At 46.9% G+C, this 18,608-nt stretch overlaps 1 protein-coding gene and 1 pseudogene across 3 annotated transcripts in view; both read left to right on the plus strand.

Annotated features, from left to right (window-relative positions):
- Positions 1 to 10,673, plus strand: LOC138992635 (ATP-dependent RNA helicase DDX54-like; annotated as a pseudogene).
- TMEM40 (transmembrane protein 40) overlaps positions 878 to 18,608 on the plus strand; it is a 27,481-nt gene continuing 9,750 nt past the window's right edge. For 2 of the 3 annotated variants that reach the window (XM_070433595.1, XM_070433596.1), the window contains exons 1-3: positions 878 to 957; positions 15,451 to 15,531; positions 16,137 to 16,274. In XM_070433595.1, coding sequence (XP_070289696.1) covers positions 15,459 to 15,531; positions 16,137 to 16,274 — 211 coding nt within the window. In that variant the 5' untranslated portion in view covers positions 878 to 957; positions 15,451 to 15,458. The remainder of the gene's footprint in view (positions 958 to 15,450; positions 15,532 to 16,136; positions 16,275 to 18,608) is intronic. The other variant, XM_070433598.1, reaches the window with a different exon arrangement.

Genomic DNA, 18,608 nt, shown 5'->3' on the forward strand with positions numbered 1-18,608 from the left:
ATGTCGAAGGTGAGGCCAACAGGGCTTTCCAGATAGGTCAGCTACAGAATAGGGGAGAGCAAAGAGTAAAGGGTGACTCCAAGATTTGGGCCTGAGCTTAGAATCTGGATGACTCCTCTTCTAGGAAGCCCTGAGAACTCACAGCTCCTGAGGCCTTGCCCTCATGGGGCCTGTCATGGCCTGTCTCCCTCTGGCCTGGGTGCTCCCCAGGGCAGTGTAGGACTTGCTTACTGTCCTGCTTTTAGAGTGTTTGATAAGTGAGTGAGAGGCAGAGGCAGGCTGAGCTTGGGTTAGTCCTGGCCTTATCTGTAAGAGGTTGGTCCCCCCCCCCCCCCCGCCCCCCACCTCAGGACTTGTGTTTTCCCATCTGCACAGGCAGTGAATGTTCTAGCCTTTGCACAATTTCTTCACCAGGAGAGGGCACTGCCAGTCTGCCCACAGGAATCCCCAGTCCCTTGAGTGCCCACCCCCCTCCACCTGCCATCTGCCCAGCCTCACCCTTCCCAGTAGCATCAGGTTTGTCCACATGGCTGGGCCCTGAGTCAGCCTCACCAATGCAGGTGGAAGGAGGACTTGGGAGACGCCCCACCTCCTCCCTGCCCAGAGCTTAGCACAGCCAAGGGTGGTGCAACGTCCCCACATCACTTCCCCCTGGAGACAGAGGGCATGGCCATGGCCCAGGCGGCCGGTCTCTTGGGGGTGGTTGCCCCATCTGCTGCTCCTGGGGTGTCATAGGGAAGAGACAGATCAGTCAGGAAGGCCTGGGGCTGATAGCACTGGCAGGAAGGAATGCCACTTCGCTGAGTGAGTGTGGCCCAGGGACACGTCACGCGCCGCCCCCTGCCTGTCATGGGGGTGTGGCTGGGCCTCTCCTGCCGTCCTTTTCCCCTGCCCAGCCTGGCATCAGCACAGTCCACGCACAGCTCACCTTGTACCTGACAGGCCTCGGGACAGCAGGTAATGGGACATGGGGCAGGGTGAGGGGTTATATTCTAATTGGCTCTTCGACACGGCAGTTGTTTTGTGGGTTCTAGGTGGACCTGGATTTGAATTTCAGCTCGGTGTCTTCCTAGCTGGGTGAGCACCTCAGCTTCCATCTCTGGGAAAATCAGGGGAGGATGACAAATATTCACCCTGCGCCCCAGGTCACTTTGAGGCTTCAGCCAGGCATAGCAGATGGCCAGTTCCTGATTCTGTCACTAACTTGCTCCCGGACCCTCAGAAAACCCCTTGATCTCTCTGAGCCTGTTTCCCCAGTTGTGAAATTAAGGGTCTGACTAGATACCTGACTAGATACCTCTACCCTGTGGGGCCAAATAGCTTCGGAGGGTGAGGTTATGTCCCCTCAAACCTCCCAGCCTCTGTGCTTTGACCAACAGGGGAAGTGAAGGACAGGACACCCTCCTGTCCCAGCGCCACCCTCCCCGTTGCCCCCAGGCTGTCATCCCAAATCAGGGGAGCCACCTCTGCTCAGAGCATCCCAGCTTCTCCCCTCAGAGGCAGCATTTGGGACTCAAGTCAGTATATTTTTCTTTCAAGGGGGGACAAGAAAGATGATATATGGTCTCTCATGCCTGTTATTTTATTGTTTTGTTTAGAAACTGCGAGAAAAGTTGAGTCAGGAAGGCGTGTTGGGGGAGCTGTATTGAGTGAAGTGTGGCGTGCCCTGTTTGGGATCCAAACCCAGCAGATCAGTAAATAGCGAGACTCTCTCCTGGCGCTGAAATTCCTAGAATTCAGGCTAGTGTAGCCATCTAAGACTCTAGGCACCCGCGCCTCGCAGCCCTCGAAAAGCCACCACACTGCTCCACATCAGGGACCATGCTGGGCACTGCCCTGCCAGAGGCCCTGTTTTACTTTCACAACAATCTTGTGTGTGAAGCCCTCTTAAAAAAAAAAAAAAAAGAATAAAAACTTTATTGAGCTATCATTCACATGCCATAAAATCCACCCCTTTAAAGTGTACAATTCTGTGATTTTTAGTATATTCACAAAGTAGTGCAACCATCACTACCATCCAGCTTAGAACATCTTATCACCCCCCAAATCACCCCAGACCCTTTGGCAGTCACTCCTCATTCCCCTTTGCCCCGGCAAGCACGAATCTGCTCTCTTTATGGATTCGCTTATTCTAGACATTTCATGTAAATGGAATCATACAGTAGATGATCCTTTCTGACTGGCTTTTTTCATCACTGAGCATAATGGTTTCGAGGCTTCTACATGTTGTCGCATGTGTCAGCACTTCTTCCTCTTTATGGCTGGATAGTATTATATTGTACGATCATATCGCATATTGTTTATCCGTCCCTCAGCTGATGGGCACTTGGGTTGTTTCCACATTTTGGCTATTGTGAGTAATGCTTCTGTGAATGTTCGTGTACAGATCTTTGCGTGGACACGTTTTCAGTCTCCTTGGGTGTATATCTAGGAGTAGAATTGCTTGGTCATATGATAAATCGATGTTTAACATTTTGAGAAGCTGTCACATTGTTTTCCAGAGCGGCTGCACTATTTTACAATCCCACCCACCGTGCATAAAGGCTCCGATGTTCCACACCAGCGCCAGCACTTATGTTTCTTACCTCAGCCATCCTAACGAGCATGCAATGGTAGCTCATCATGGTTTGGATTGGCATTGCCCTAGTGACTAGTGGTGTCCAGCATCTTTCGATGTGCTATTGACTATCTTTTTCAGAAAAATATCTAGTCAAACCGTTTGACTCTTTTAAAATTGAGTTCTTTTTCTTTTTATTGTTGAGTTGTAGTCATGTTTCCAGAGGATTCTGGGGCTCTGAGAAGGGATGTGACTTTCTGAGGTCTTCAGTCAGTGATGGGTCGAGGTGGGAACTGAATCCAGGTCTGCCTGACATTCAAGAGCCAGCAAGGTCTTTCTGTGCACCGAATACCTCCCTTCTGGTTTTCCTTGTTGCCAATTGCGTGTGTGTGTGTGTGTGTGTGTGTGTGTGAGAGAGAGAGAGAGAGAGAGAGAGAGAGAGAGAGAGAGAGAGAGAGAGGTGGGGGGAGTGAAGAAGAGAGAGAGGAAACAGAAAGACAGAGAAACTTAGATGAGAGGATGAGAAAGAAGAAACTGGACTGGCTCCCACCTTGGGGAGTCAGAGCCAGGGAAAACCTTTTAAGACTGTTTCTTCCTATTAATTGTCAAACATCTGGGGAGGCCTCACAGAAGTTTATTGAGTGGCACACTCCCACCTAGTTTTTCTTGGTTCCTAAATCTGAAGTAAATCTGATTATACCCCCAAACCCAAACAGGGCATATCCTCCCTAGTGTCTAGCTGGGTCTAAGGATCTGGAGCAGTAGTTGTCACACTTTCTGACTGTGAAAAATGCTTTAGGAACCCCAATCCTATATAATAAACGGCTAGTATGCAAATCGATCAAATGGCTGAAGGATTGGTTGCTATGAGGCGCACTGCAGTGTTCAACCACCACCCGGCCCTGCCCCCCCAGGCTGAGGCCGCTCCAGCGGGCAAGCTGTGCCCACATCTACAGCACCCTGGACCAGACAGCCCACAAGATCAACCTGGCCAAGATCACCCATGGCAAGTGCTCCACCCCCTTGTGACTGACCTGGCGGCCGAGGGCCTGGACATCCTGCTGCTGAACAACGCCATCAACTTCAGCTTCCCGGCCAAGGGCAAGCTCTTCCTGCACCGCGTGGGTGGTGTGGCCTGAGCTAGCACAAGTGGCACAGCCTACTCTTTGGTGGCCCCAGATGAGGTCCCCTACCTGCTGGACCTGCACCTGTTCCTGGGCCGTGCACTCACCCTCGCCCACCCCCACAAGGAGCCCTCAGATGCTGGGCCAGGTGCACAGAGCGTGGTGGACGCTGAGGACTGCGGCCTGCGGCCTGCGGAACACCCTGGAGGCGTCGCTGGAGCAGCCGGGCCTGGGCCACGGACAACGCCCAGCAGCAGTATGTGCGCTTGTGACCGGCGCCCTCGCCAGAGTCCATCAAATGAGCCAAGGAGCTGGACCTCCCCGGGCTGGGCCTGCACCCACTCTGCAGCTGAGCTTCAAGGAGGAGGAGCTGCAGCGGCTGAGGCTGCTGGACAGCATCAAGCAGTACCGCTCGCGGGCGACCATCTTTGAGATCAACGCCTCCAGCCGGGACCTGAGCAGCCAAGCGGCAGAAGGACTGCAAGGCCATCGCCAGCTTCCAGCAGGGCGGCAGGAGCGGCAGGAGCGGCAGGAGGGCCTGGCTGGCTCAGCCCGGAGCTGCCCAGCGCAGCAGGCAGAGCAGCCTGTGATAGAGGAGGAGGAGGAGGAGGAAGAGGAGGAGAAGGGAGAGGAGGAGGAGGAAAAGGAGGAGGAGGAGGGAGAGAGCGTGGAGGACGTCTTCACAGAGGTCTGGGCCCAAAACAGCAGCAGCCAGGACCTGAGCGGGGAGCCAGAGGCGGGAGGAGGAGGCCCGGCCGCTGGACCAGGATTTCTATGTTCCCGATCCGCCCAAGGACTTGGACAGTGAATGGGGCCTGAGTGGTGGTGAGGACAGGGGCGCCTTTGAGCAGCAGGTGGCTGGGATGTCCTGGACCTGATGGGGGTCGAGGCCCTGATCCTGACCAGGGGCCGGCAGCAGCCCAAGTGGGACCAGAAGAAGAAGCAGTTTGTGGGACAGTCAGGACAGGAAGACAAGAAGATTAAGACAGAAAGTGGTTGCTACATCAGCAGCTCCTACAAGCGGGACCTCTACCACAAGTGGAAGCAGAAACAGAAAATCGCCATACGCTCAACGCTCGAGCCCCAGCGGGCCGCCAGCAGTCGGCCCTGTCAGCGGCGCAGTTTCGCCCGATCCAGTGGGGGCATGTGCAGGAGGCAACCAATTGATGTGTCTTTCTCACATCCATGTTTCTCTCTCTGTCTCTCGCCTTCCCTTCCACTCTAAAAATCAATGAAAAATGTCCTCAGGTGAGGATTAACAACAACAAAATATGCATACATACACACACATACAAAAATACATGAATATTGGGAGGGCCTGGGGACAGGGCCCCACAGGTGCATGAATTTCATGCACCGGGCCTCTAGTAGATACATATTTATAGATTTAGAAATTATGTACAAGTACTGTGGACCATTAGCTAACGTACCAATATACACTCATAGTGAATTTTCTCACTGATGATAGTGATGGACGTTCACATCTCAAATAGTTTTTTCTTATTATTATTTCAATAAGCAAGTATACATGAGAGAGATCCCATTCATTGTTGTTTTCAACGTGATAATGTGGCTGATGAAGGATTGAACTGGGGAGGGAGGGGGGTCTGTCTCCCACATTTCCTGCTGCTTGCTTGTACTTCCTAGATTAGAGTTATCTCCACTCGAGGTTCCTCTGCAGGGACTCTTTGAAGCCACTTGTCCATGCTGTGGGGGCTGAGTCAGTCAAAGCTATATTGTTTGATCCTCAAAGCCACCCAACCCAGCACTAGTACACCGAAATATGTCAAAACAGGCTGAATGTAGAAAGTGGAAATGTGGCCACAGCAGACCTGCCTGTATTGTTGAACTCCCCGCTGGCCTCTGGGGGCATGACATTTGATGTCTGACATATGGCAGAGGGTGCACATCAGAGCTGAACGATGTACTATTCACTATTTTTAGTTAAAAGTTAAGTAGAGATAGATGAACTAATATTTTCCTCCTGTACTTTGGAAATTATTATTTTAGAGATTAATAGGTTCTGAGCGAAGGACATCTAAGCCAACCTCTGCCATTCCTCAGCTTGCCACCTCTCATGGTTGGGTGCTCATGAACACCCCAAATTAGATGTCATTTTAAGAAAATTCTTTTTGTAAATTGAGCTGGCACTTGTCCCACTGGCTCCCCAAGGTCCTGACCCCTCCATCTGGACTCAAAACCCCACCTGTTCCCCTGTCCTGAAGGAGTCCTGCAGAGAGTTGGGGATAATGACCAGATCTGTCCATGCAGTGCTCATCCCTAGATCCTGCTCCACCAGCCACATCCCTTGGGTGTTGTCTCTATACCCCCACATCCTCTGGATTCTCTCTGTTTGTCTAGATCTTATTTCGTGCACATCCCGGGATTGAACTCAGGATGGGGGATAGTAGGATGTGGGTCACCTTCTTTACTGTAGACTCTATGCTTCTATTAATATGACCTAAGGCTGTATTAGCTTTGCTTTGTAGCTCTATCACCTTGTTGGCTTATACTGCACTTTAATAAACATTGGTGGTGTACCTACTATGTGCCAAATACTAAGTTAGATGTTTGTGTTAAAATTTACTTACCTTTCAGAGTGTCTTTTAACACTCCCAGGTCTTTCTGTGTGAACAACCTCCAAACTGGGCCCACCCATCCTCTTTCTGCACAAACTTGACTTTGTCCCTTTGCACCGTTTTGTTTCCCTCCTCAGGGGCAACCTAAGGCCCTGGCTGCATCCTTGGATGTTCTGTGGCTACAAGGTTCACCCAGAGTCATGACAGGTCCATCTGGCTTACGGTCAGCTGGGCAGTGTGGGTTGTTTTCTCACTACTAAACTGCCTGGACAAACTTGGGACAAATGGCCTAGGAAGTGTAAACTGTGGCATCTTCCTTCTTTCCCTCATGCGTGGACTTCAGCCTTAGATCTGAGTTTATATCCAGACTCCTTGCTGTGTGGTCTTGGGCAAGTCTCTCTTCCTTTCTGGGGCTCAGCTTTGATCTCCTGGCTGCAAATCTGTAGAATTCTAGCTTGGAGAAGAGAGACTGCCAAACCTGGAGAGCTGGTGGAGAGAGGAGGGTGGGAAGATGAGTCTGTGACAGGAAGGGGGAGGGTGCTGAAGAAGAAGGGCTGTGAACAAATGGAAGATCTTCTAAAGAGAAGAGGGAGATGCTAAAGAAACTTTGGCAGCCTAACATTATTTTTTTTCCTTTCTTTTTGAAATGGTTGGGGGTTTGTGTGTGTGGTTTTTTAAAAATTTTTTAAATTAACCCTCACCAGAGGATATTTTTCCATTGATTTTCAGAGAGACTGGAAAGGAGGGGGAGAGACAGCGAAACAGCGATGTGAGAGAGACCCATCAATTGGTTGCCTTCAGCACACACCCTGACCAAGGCCAGGGATCGAGCATGTAACCCAGGTATGTGCCCTTGACTGGAATCGAACCCGGGACCCTCAGTCTTCGGGCCAGTGCTCTATCCACTGAGCAAAACCGGCCAGGGCCTAACATTATTTGTCTAAGCTCTTAAATTCAGTATTTTATGACTTTTTTAAATTAAAAATTGTTAATTTCACATTGTTTTTGTTTTTCATTTTTCAATACACTTGATATTAAATATTATATGAGTTTCAGGTGTACAGTACAAAGTGATTCTGCCATAAGTCTAGTACAGCTATTACAATATTATTGACTATATTCCCTATGCTGTACTTCATATCCCTATGACTATTTTGTAACTGCCAATTTGTATTTCTTAATCCTTTCCCCTTTTTTGCCCATCCCTTAATCCCCTTCCATCTGGAAACCATCAGTTTGTTCTCTGTATCCATCAGTCTGCTTTTGTTTTGTTTGTTCATTCATTTTGTTTTTCAGATTTCACATATAAGTGAAATCATAGAGTATTTGTCTTTCTCTGTCTGACTTATTTCACTTAGCATAATATCCTCTAAGTCCATCCATTTTGTTGCAAATGGTAACATTTCACTCTTTTTATGACCAAGTAATATTCCATCAAATATATTACCACATCTTCTTTATCTAATCATCTATTGATGGACACTTAAATTGCTTCTATATCTTGGCTATTGTATATAAAATGTTCTTCTTTGTCTCTTGTTATAGCCTTTGTTTTAAAGTCTATTTTGTCTGATATAAGTATTGTTACCCCAGCTTTTTTTTCATTAAGTATTTTTCAATCCCTTTGCTTTTAGTTATTTATATTTTCAATTACAGTTTACTTTGTTGTTGTTGTTAATTATCACCTGAGGATATTTTTTCCATTGCTTTTTAGAGAGAGTGGGAAGGAGGGAGAGAGGGAGAGAAAAAGAGAGAAAAACATTGATGTGGGTGGGGAGCAAACCGGCAACCCAGGTACGTGCCCTTGACTGGGAATCAAATCTGAGACCCTACTGTGCACAGGCCAATGCTCTACCACTGAGCTACACTGGCCTGGGCTACAGTTTACTTTCAATATTATTTTGTGTTGGTTTCAGGTGTACAGAATAGTAGTTAGATAATCATAAACTTTATAAAGTGTTCCACCTGATATTTTCAGTACCCACTTGGGCCATACATAGTTATTGTAATGTTCTTAACTATATTCCCTAGCCTGTATTTTACATTCCCATGACTATTTTGTAACTTCCAATTTGCCCATCTTTTTACTTTTAGTCCATATGTCTTTCGATCTGAAGTGGGTCACTCATAGGCAATATATACATATATGGGTCTTGTTTTCTTCTCCATTCAGCCACCCTATTTCTTTTTATTGGATCATTTAATCCATTCACATTTAAAGTAATTATTGATAGGTATGTAGTTGTTACCATTTTATTCATATTTTTTGTCTTTTTTTTCTTCTTTGCCCTAAAGAAATCCCTTTAACATTTCCTGTAATACTGGTGTGGTTGAATACCTTTAGCTTTTTCTTGTCTGGGAAGATCTTTATCTGTCCTTGGACTCCAAAGGCTAGTAGTCTTGCTGGGTAGAGTAATCTTGATTGTAGGTCTTTGCTTTTCATCACTTTGAATATTTTGGGCCAATCCCTGCTGGCCTGCAAAGTTTCTATTGAGAAATTAGCTGGCAGTCTTATGGGAGCACCCTTGTATGTAACTAACTGCTCTCTCTTGCTTTTTTCATGATTCTCTCTTTGTCTTTAACCTTTGGTATTTTAGTTATGATGTGTCTTGGGGTGGGCCTCTGGGTTCATCTTGTTTGGGACTTTCTGCACGTCATGGACTTGTATGTCTATGTCTTTCACCAGGCTAGAGAAGTTTTCAGACATTATTTCTTCAAATAGGTTTTCAATCCCTTGCTCTCTGTCTTCTCCTTCTGGTAATCCCTTGATGCAAATATTATTATGCTTGATGTTTTCCCAGAGGTCCCTAAAACTATCCTCATTTGGGGGGTTCTTTTTCTTTTTGCTGTTCCAATTGGGTGTTTTCAACTACATGTCTTCCAAATCTCTGATTCAGTTCTCTGCTTTATCTAATCTGCTCTTGATTCCCTCTAATGCAGTCTTCATTCCAGTTATTATATTCTTCATTTCTGACTGGTTCTTTTTTATGGTTTCTATCTCTTTATGTAAGTTCTCACTGAGGTCAGAGTGTGCCATGGGAGAACTTGACCTGACATCATTGACTTTGAAGATGGAAGAAGGGGCCACAAGCCAAAGGATGTGGGTGGCATTTAGAAGCTGGAAAAGGCAAGGAAAATGACGGATAAGAAGGGGGAGGCAGAGGAGAAGAGGAAGGAGAAGAAATAAAACAGCAGCAAGGAAATGGGTTTTCCCTCAGAGCCTCTAGAAAGGAAGGCAGCCCTGCCAACACTTGTTTTTAGCTCAGTGAGCCTGATGTTGGACTTCTAACCTACGGAACTGTGAGATGCTAAATTTGTGTTGTTTTAAGCCTCTAAGTTTGTGGGAATTTGTTAATGAAACAATAGAAAACCCGTGGGAAACTGAACCAGCTCTAAGGTGACCTTTGTTCTCAGCAAAAGTACAAGTCACTAGGGCAAGATCTTCTGGACAACTGCTGCTTGGGCGGTTCCAGGGAAGGGGATGATAGGACAATGGAAGTCCTCAATCCAGCCTGGAGCTGAGACACAAAATGGAGGATCTCGGGGGCTCTGCCCAAGTCTTGCCCTGGAGGCTGGAGTGAAATCTGTGGACCCCTTTGCCCCCAGACCTGCTTTGCTCTGCCTAGAATCTCAGAGCCTTCCCCACATATTTGTCTCAACTAACATGCTTTGGTCGCAAGTAACAGAAACCACCTCAAGCTATCAAAAAAGGACTTTCTTGGAAGGATATGGGATCTCGCAGAAGAGAGGGAATTGCTAAGGAACCAAAGTGCAGAGCAGACAGTGGCCAGGAACTGAAATGAGAGGAACAGCCTCTCCAGGGATCTGTGTCAGGGCAGACCAAAGCCAGCTGACCTTGGGTTTTGTGTCACACATGTCACAAGTCAGATTCCTGAGAGGGAGAGGCTGATGATCTAACCTGGGTGAAGGGCAGGGACCCCTCCAGAATTTCCATATCCAAGGAGCATGGGAAGGGGACACAATCCATTTGGGGGGTGCTGGTCCTGGATCTGTGTCTGCCTGACCAGTCTATGTTTGAAATTAGGGTGCATGCTTGTTTGGGAGGTGTGGGACACTGGAGGAGATTATTGGGGGCTCTAACTTGCCTCCTTGGTGTAATCGCCAGAAGAAGGGAGCTTTGATGTCCGGTGGGCAAAACCAGCAAGCACCCCCTCTCTGTCAGCTCTGTTCCCCCCCAGCTATTTCTGCTTCCTGTGTCCCCAACCCTAGTTCCTGCCCTGGGCTTGTTGAACTGACCTGGCCCTGCATTTGTGGCCCTTAGGAACATTCCTCACAGTTCACCTGCAGGAACAGTTGGCCATTAGCCTGGCATTCAAGGCCCAGGACTACTTCCCCAGCCTCAGGGGGTTCCTGCCCTTTCAACTGCCCACTGCCACCCACCCCCACCACTGAATCTTTCTCCCACTCTGCTTTTTGCCACCTGTTGAAATCCAACTCAATCTTAGTTGCCTCAGCCCCCTCCTCCAGGGAGAGACACCAGGGAAAGATAAGCAGCCCTTGAATGAAGAGGCAGGGTTCTGGAGCCAGCCTTGCCCCTGAGTTGCTATGTGACCTTGTGCAAGTTCCTCCATTTCTAGATCGCAGTTCCCCCATTTGTAAAATAGGACAATAATTCCCACCCTTTCTGCCTCCCTCCTGATTAGTATGGTGAGCTGGGCAGGAAAAGGGCTATGAGGCTGTCTCCTACTATCCCTCCCACTCTGGGCCCAGGCCCTTATGACAGCAGGAACTTAGGAAATACTGGGCTGGATTGAAGGGGAAAATCCAGTTTAGCAAGACCTGTGGGTGCAGAGGACCTGGCACCACCAGTGAGTGACTCAGCAGGGCTGGGCTTTTGGAGAAAAGTGTTAGAAAATGAGTCTATTTCCTTGTAGGATCAGCCTCAAGTGTGGGGCCACCTGAGATGCCTCTAACCAAAGCTAGGGATGGAGGTTCTCTGTCAGGGTAGGGGTCATCTGTAAGCTGGGAGACCTTGGACAAGTCACTTTGTCCATCTAAACCTAAGGTTTTCCTGCATAAAATAAATAAGACATGCATGAATAAAATTAGATCACAGGGGATGCGCCATGCTTCTTTTCCTCTTCCTGCTTTCTTCTTTCTTCACATCTCTGTCAACTGTCTATGGTTGTCCTTCTTGGCTCAAAGTCACATGCACTGAACTTGAGTTTTCCGAAGCCTCTCCCAGCAATCCCTCTGCCAGCGCCTGATGTTCCACCGAGAGTCCTCTGTCCTTTGTGTTAAGCATGGCCTTGCCCATTGATCCTTGAGTTTTAAATTATAAAAATTCTATGCCTTTGCCGGTGTGGCTCAATTGGTTGAGCATCGTCCCGTGCACTGAAAGGTCACCGGTTTGATTTCCAGTCAGGGCACATACCCAGGTTGTGGATTCGGTCCCTGGCCAAAGATGTTGCTGTCTTTCTCCCCCTCTCCCTTCCTCTATCTCTAAAACCAATAAAACATATTTAGAATTTATGTCTATAAATTCTATCTATCCTTTCTCATAGCAGAAATAAGGGTGAAGGGCGGGTGGGGCAAGGATAGCTCCTACCATTTCCCCTCTCCTGATGGATCAGTGTGCTGAAGAACTGCCCACGGAAGTGAACTTGGCTCTGAGGACACTTCCACCAGAGGCTAAATATAAGCCAAGTCAGCATCACTTGTATAACACTCCCATGACTGTTAGTGGCTTCTTTCCTGGTCAAATGACAGGGGCCTGGGAAGAGGTGCCAGCATTAGTCCTTCCAGCCCTCAAGATGGACCAAACAACTACTGTTGCTCAGTCACTTACTAGCTACATGGCTCTGGGGAAGTTTCTTAGTGTCTCTGTGCCTCAATGTTCTTAACCTATAAAATGGGCACAACCATGGTGAGCCGTCCTAGGGTTGTGGTGAGGAATACAAGTTAATACACGTAGCATGCTTAGATCGTGGCCTGGCAGATAGTAAGCATTTATTGTTATTGTCATCATCATCATCATCATTTCTGGTTTCTGTCAGGCCCTGTGCAGGGTTCAGTGACACATAAATAAATCAGCCTCAGTCTCTAACCCTGGCGGGGTTCATGATCCAGTAGAAGAGACACACCCTGGGTGTGTCAGACCCTCTGCGGGGCCCTGGGCACAGATCTGAAGGTGAATAGGGACGGTGGCTCCCGGAGTTTTGCAACAAGATGCCCTACCTTGAAGAGGAGTCTGGTATAAGGCAAAGTTGATTATGGCTCAAGAATGATATGCTGGGGGATGCAATGGGGGTGTTCTCTGGGCCTCCTCCAAATCCCATTTTTCTTTAAAGATGCTTCCTGCCAACTGTTTCCCATGTGGTCCATGGCTCCCTGCCTCTGTGCCTTTGCACATTGTTCCCTCTGGCCCTTCCAACTCACCCCCAGCTTTCCTTGACTGACTCTAATCTGATTTGGCCCCTGGGTTCCAACAGCCCCCAGGTCTACCTTGAAATTCCTTGAGGAAAGTGCTGCAACTTGTTCACCACTGTTTCCCCAGTGCTAGCTTACAGTAGGTGCTCAATTAGTGTAGGAATGTCTTTCTGTCAGAGTTGTATTTAGCTACAAATAACAAAAATCCTTAATAGAGGCTTCAGCAAAATGAGGTTTCTTTGTTTCAAATAACAAGAAAGCAAGCAGCTGTGAGCAAGGGCTCAGTTTGCTTTGACTTTTCCTCAAGGTCACAAGATGGCCCCTGTAGCTCCAGCCATCACAGTCATGTTCAGGGATGGAAGGAGAGGCAAGACATAGCACCAGCCCTGTTGCCCTCTTTTGTAAGAGAAACTAAACCATTCCTGAACACCAACAAATTTCTGCTAACTTTTCATTAGTGAAAATTGGGTCACATGGCCATCCTCAGCTCTGAGAAGGACTGGAGAAATGCATATCTAACTGGAGTTGGAAGAACAAAATTTCACCTTTTTAGCAAGAAGTCCAAGGGTGGTGGGGGAAGAAGAGTGAATGGAGCGGGGTTCAGAAGGGAGCGTTCTGGTCAGGCAGCTAACATGAGCCTTCATGAAGGAGGTGTTAGGTCAGATACAATTCTGACAATAGGAAAATGGCAGAGATAGGAGTCTGGAGGCCTGAAAATGCTGTGTGTGGCCAGGGACTGCCAAGTGACAGCTAGAGCAGGAAAGAGATGGGACCAAGTTGGTGAACTTTCGGTGTATTTGGCATCAGCTAAATCTCTTCCTCCCCTCTACCTGAAATTCCACATTAGAGATGACCTCAGCTAATGATCATGTACTGGGCACCTGCTATGTACAAAGAGTTCTTTTCAAAACATAGATATGCCCTGGAGGTGTATGGTTATCAGTCATTCATTCCTGAATATTAATCAGTTTTATTGACTAGTGACTTCCTAATGTTTAGCTGAATTCTGCCCTGCAAAATGGGAATTTTTATTCTAGAAAGAGGGTAATAGCAGAAGGGAGATGGGCAGGGCTGGGGCTGGACACTCATGGTCCGAGGGTCATAAAAGGCCTGGAGAAGAGGGAACTCACATCTTCTGAGGACTCTAATGGTAGGCACTGGCCATCTTTCCTCCCTAAGCCTCTGCTGTCACTAGTTCACAGTTGTGATAAATAGAACGTAGAGAAGGGAACTGCTCTACCCAAGGTCATCTCATGCACAGGTGACAGAAGTGGAGTTGGACCCTGGTCAGACCAACCCCAAAGCACATGCTCTTGCCACTGTACAAATACTGTCTTTTTGCTCCCACCCAGCTCCTCTGTCTTAATAAAATCATCTCAGCTGGCGTTTATTCAACACTTGCTCTGTACCAAGCATTGTTCTAAGAGCTTCATGTGTTTTAGCTCACGCTCTTTTCACAATATTACTATGAAGCAAGCACTATTATTGTCCCCATTTTATAGACGAGGAACCTGAGGCACAGCAAGAGGTTCAGGAACATGCTCAGCTCCCACAGCTGGAAGTGTCAGGATTCATACCCAGCTGGTCCAGCTTTGAGACATAGGGAAAGATATTGCCTTGCCAAGGTCTTGTGGTGGGTTAAGAGTAGATTCTCTGGCCTGCCTGGCATGACTCAGTGGTTGAACATCAACCTATGAACCAAGCGGTCACGGTTCAATTCCGTGGTCAGGGCACATGCCTGGGTTGTGGGCTCAATCCCCAGTGTGGGGCATGCAGGAGGCAGCTGATCAATGATCCTCTCTCATCATTGATGTTTCTATCTCTCTCTCTCCTTTCCTCTCTGAAATAAATTTAAAAAAAATTTTTTAAAGAGTAGATCCTCTGCTAAAACAAAAGCAACTCAAACTCATAGACACAGAGAAAAGATAGGTGGTTGCCAGAGGTGGGGGTGGGGTGGAGGTGGGAAAAGATTTAAATATCCATTGTCTAGAAATTACAATTCAAATATGAGGACTAATTAATCCCATTTCCTACCTGACTGGTTTGTGATCAGGCTCAGATGGAATTATAGACACATAGCCCTTGGGAAAACCGTTAAGTGCTATACTAATATAAGGCAGTATGTTACATTTTTAAGTAGTGAAAAATTATTGGTTATTTTATTATGACAATAGCACTACTGTTAAAAATTTAGAAGACACAAAGTAAAAATAAGAAACTAAAAATATGCATGATAACGCCACCCAGAAAGAACCACGATTTATATTTTTATATCGCTCCAACAACTACTGACCGATGGTCATGCTTGTTTATTTGGGTCCCCACCCATGCCCGCCAACTACCCAACAGGATTATTTTGAAGCCAGTCCAAGACATAATACAATTTTATTATAAATATTTCAGTATTTATCTCTAAACTTAAGGATACTTTAAATAAATATAACCTCGATATAAATATCACACCTAATGGGGAAGCTACGCATGTATGGAGATAGGAGGAATATGGGAAATCTCTGTACCTTCCACTCAATTTTACTGTGAACTTAAAACTGCTTAAATACTAAAGCCTGTTTTCTAAAAGCAAATAAGTTTTTATATTGTCAAAAGATGATCATTATCCAAATTTTCCTAATTGTATTTTTCTTTTTTTATAAGTTGTTTCTCTTATACCTTTTTAAATTGAGTCTTTTTCCTTTTCTTATTTATTCGCCAAGCTCTCTCTGTATTAAGGATATTAACTACTTGTTATGGATTGTTAATTACAAGTGATATTAATTACTTGTTATTGTTATTCCTCCAGGGAAGGCAATGGAGACTTCAGGATCCTCCTCCCAGACTCCAGACCACAGTCAAGTCCACGGAAATACAGAAGATGTAGTCTGTATGTCTGCCTTCTCTGATCCTCTGGGCAAAGCCTCATGGGAGGTGGAGTCCAGCAATGAATGGGTAGAACAGAGGAAGACCCTGCTTAGCTCAGGTGGTACAATGGCTCAAGTCACAGTTGAAACCTCTAAAGAAGTAGTGATTTTACACACATGCACACATACATATGTGCTTGGTCCAGTCTGTCCTCCAGCACTTTCGAGCTGTGGGAACCCTCAGCTGCTCCCCAACTCTCTAAGAGTCTCTGTGGGCTTGGGTTGGCACTAGGGAGAGCCCCAGCACAGGAGATAGGAAGACAGGGCTTAATCTGATCCCACCTGCCCTGAAATTTACAGAGAATCTTCAATTGGTAACTACTTACTAGTATACAGTCTAGTGGTCTCAGAGCAGGACAGGGGCCTTCGGAGCCCTTGTCTGGGCTCCATATTTAGAGAAATTTCTGCGTTGGGCCTTCTTAGGACCCTGGGGCCTCTGGGAAGAGTATCCTGGAGAAACCAGCCCCTCCTGGCTCCCCAAGTCTAGAGAGACCGCGGAGGAGGCCTTGGTGGTCCCTGGGGTGGGACGGGCGGGAAACACTCATCCTTGCCTGTGTGTTCCTCCCAGATGGAGAGACAGATTTCCACAAGCAAGACAGGGAGGCTGGACTCTTTCCTCAAAAACAGTATAAGAGAGACAAGTCTTCTTCCTCCTCCTCTTCGTCTTCCTCCTCCTCCTCTTCATCCTCGTCCTCCTCTGCTTCAGGTACAGCAAAGATTTAAATATACACACACCTAATCTTGTATTATTCAAAAAAAAACCTTTACATGGGAAAACCATGCCCCATAATCCCCCACCTTGATACTTCAATTCTATTTGTCCACATTCCCTTCCAGAGCCCGCCTATCTGTACACACAACTTGTATACAGTTATACAGAATCGTATAGACAATTTTGTTCATGGTTTAACATTGTTTGCTGTCTCCTCCTCTGCATTTTGCCCTGCTATTCTGTCATATCTTTGCAGCTATTTCTCATGCCTCCCGGATAACCCCTCAAGTGGCTGCATCTCATCTAAAGTAACATTTAGGTTTCCTAGGGACGGTCTGGTGCCAGAGTCAGTGCACCTGTCCGTCAAGGAGCCTGCCCAGGTTCAACTAACTAGCTATGTGTCCTTGAATAAATCGCTTAACCCTGTATGCCTTGAGGTCCTAATCTCTAAGATAGGGATGGCAAAAAAAGTTGTTACCTCATAGGATTCTTATGAAGATAACATTTTTCACATGTGTAACGTCTTAGCACCTAGCACATAGTAAAAGCCCAAAAAGGAACTATTAGTGTTAAGATCCACCCCACCTTACCACCAACTTATCCCATTCATGAGCATCCTTGCTCAAAAGCTTTTGCTTTCATTTATTTATTTATTCATTTATTTATTTTTAAATTGAGGGTCATGGCCTTTGATTATATAGTTATTTACAGTTTACATAATATATCTATTAGAAACTTTTAATAGGTAGGATTAGGTTTAAGTAAATTAATAGCTGCCGGTTTGAAATGCTTCCTTAAAATGCATGGGCCGCCCCCCCCCCCCCCCCCCCCCCCGCCTTGTGCCTCCCTTGTAGCCCCATCTTCCCCTCACGCTGGAGTGGAAATTCCATACCCTTTTTCTCCCACAGACCACCATTGCTTTTGCTTTTTTAGTATTTCATACAAATCATGTCCTAAGTATTGCTCCCCCACAAGTACTTTAGTGGATTTAGAGAAATAAGTGTCTCTATTTGAGTCTTGATTACAAATTATCACATTATTCTCTAATAAACAGCAGAATGTTCTTTCACTTTTATTCTTTTGATTCAAAATGTAAGGCTGAGTTTATAGCAGCAGCAGCAGCAACATCATAGCTAACATGTGTTGATGCTACTGACCTATGTGCCGGGTACTGTTCTGAGCACTGTAATAACTCAATTAATTCTCATAGCAATCCTTTAAGGGAGGTACTGTTATTGTTACCATTTTACAGGTGAGGAAACTGAGGCACACGCTGACTGCCCTGCTGGGAGAGGGCTCAGTAACCTGGGATTCCCTGGAGGTCTTTCTGGGCCTGAGGAGCCTAAGGATTAGCCCTGGTCTATTCCTCCTCAATCAGAGCTCCTGATCTGTTGTACATAGTGGGCCTGGGTCTGAGATTTTATGTGATGAAAGCAATCTGAGGCTAAATTTGTAAAAATGTTTGCAAATCCCTGGCACCCTAGACTTATGTCCTCATGTTGCAAATGATGAGACTGAGGCTTCAGGCCACAAAATCCATGCTTGTTTCAACAGACAGAAGCGAGGCCATGGTTAGGGGGTCCAGTGGGTTTGTGCGCAGCCAGTCTCCTCACGGGTCTGGGAAGGAAACCACCGCCCTTATTAAACGTACACAAACCCACCCACTAAGGGCGTTAGCTCTGGAAGAAGGGCTTCCAGGTGCAGGGCACTCTTGCCAGGGGGACTCCGTCCCTGTGTTTCTCCTTTGGGGTGGGAGGGGACATTCTGTGTTCTGATTCTGGTTGCCCCTTAGGGGGTGCTGCTCCCACACTAATGTCCCTCAAGTGTGGCCATAACGCACTTCCCTCCTGTCTCCACAGCGCACGTGGGATTGGCTGTGGTTAGCAACACTGAACGCTAAGAGAAAGCAACAGGCAAATTAATGCAGAAGCACACAGGGACAGACTGATATTCAGGATCCTGGTGTCTGACCCCACAGTGACTGGCCTGCTGCTGGGAGTCAGACCATGCCCATCCTTCAGGCTCAGATGGTGACCTCAAGGCCCCCAGCCTGATCGGCTCACTGTAGCCCCCAGTCTTCCTCCAGGCCCAGGACCCTAACTGATAGTCCTGCACCCAGCACTGTTCTCCCTACATCTTTTTGTTCTTAATGTAGCCTGTTACTTCTTAATTAAAATTTTTATTGTGAAAGATTACCCATAGGCACATTTTTTAAAAATATGTTTTTATTGATTTCAGAGAGGAAGGGAGAGGGAGAGAGAGAGAGAAACATCACTGATGCGAGAGAATCACTGATTGGCTGCCTCCTGCATGCCCCACACTGGGGGA

Source organism: Myotis yumanensis, unplaced genomic scaffold, assembly GCF_028538775.1.
Source record: "Myotis yumanensis isolate MYYU_CA2020_CCGP unplaced genomic scaffold, mMyoYum1.0.hap1 SCAF_14, whole genome shotgun sequence".
NCBI lineage: Eukaryota > Metazoa > Chordata > Mammalia > Chiroptera > Vespertilionidae > Myotis > Myotis yumanensis.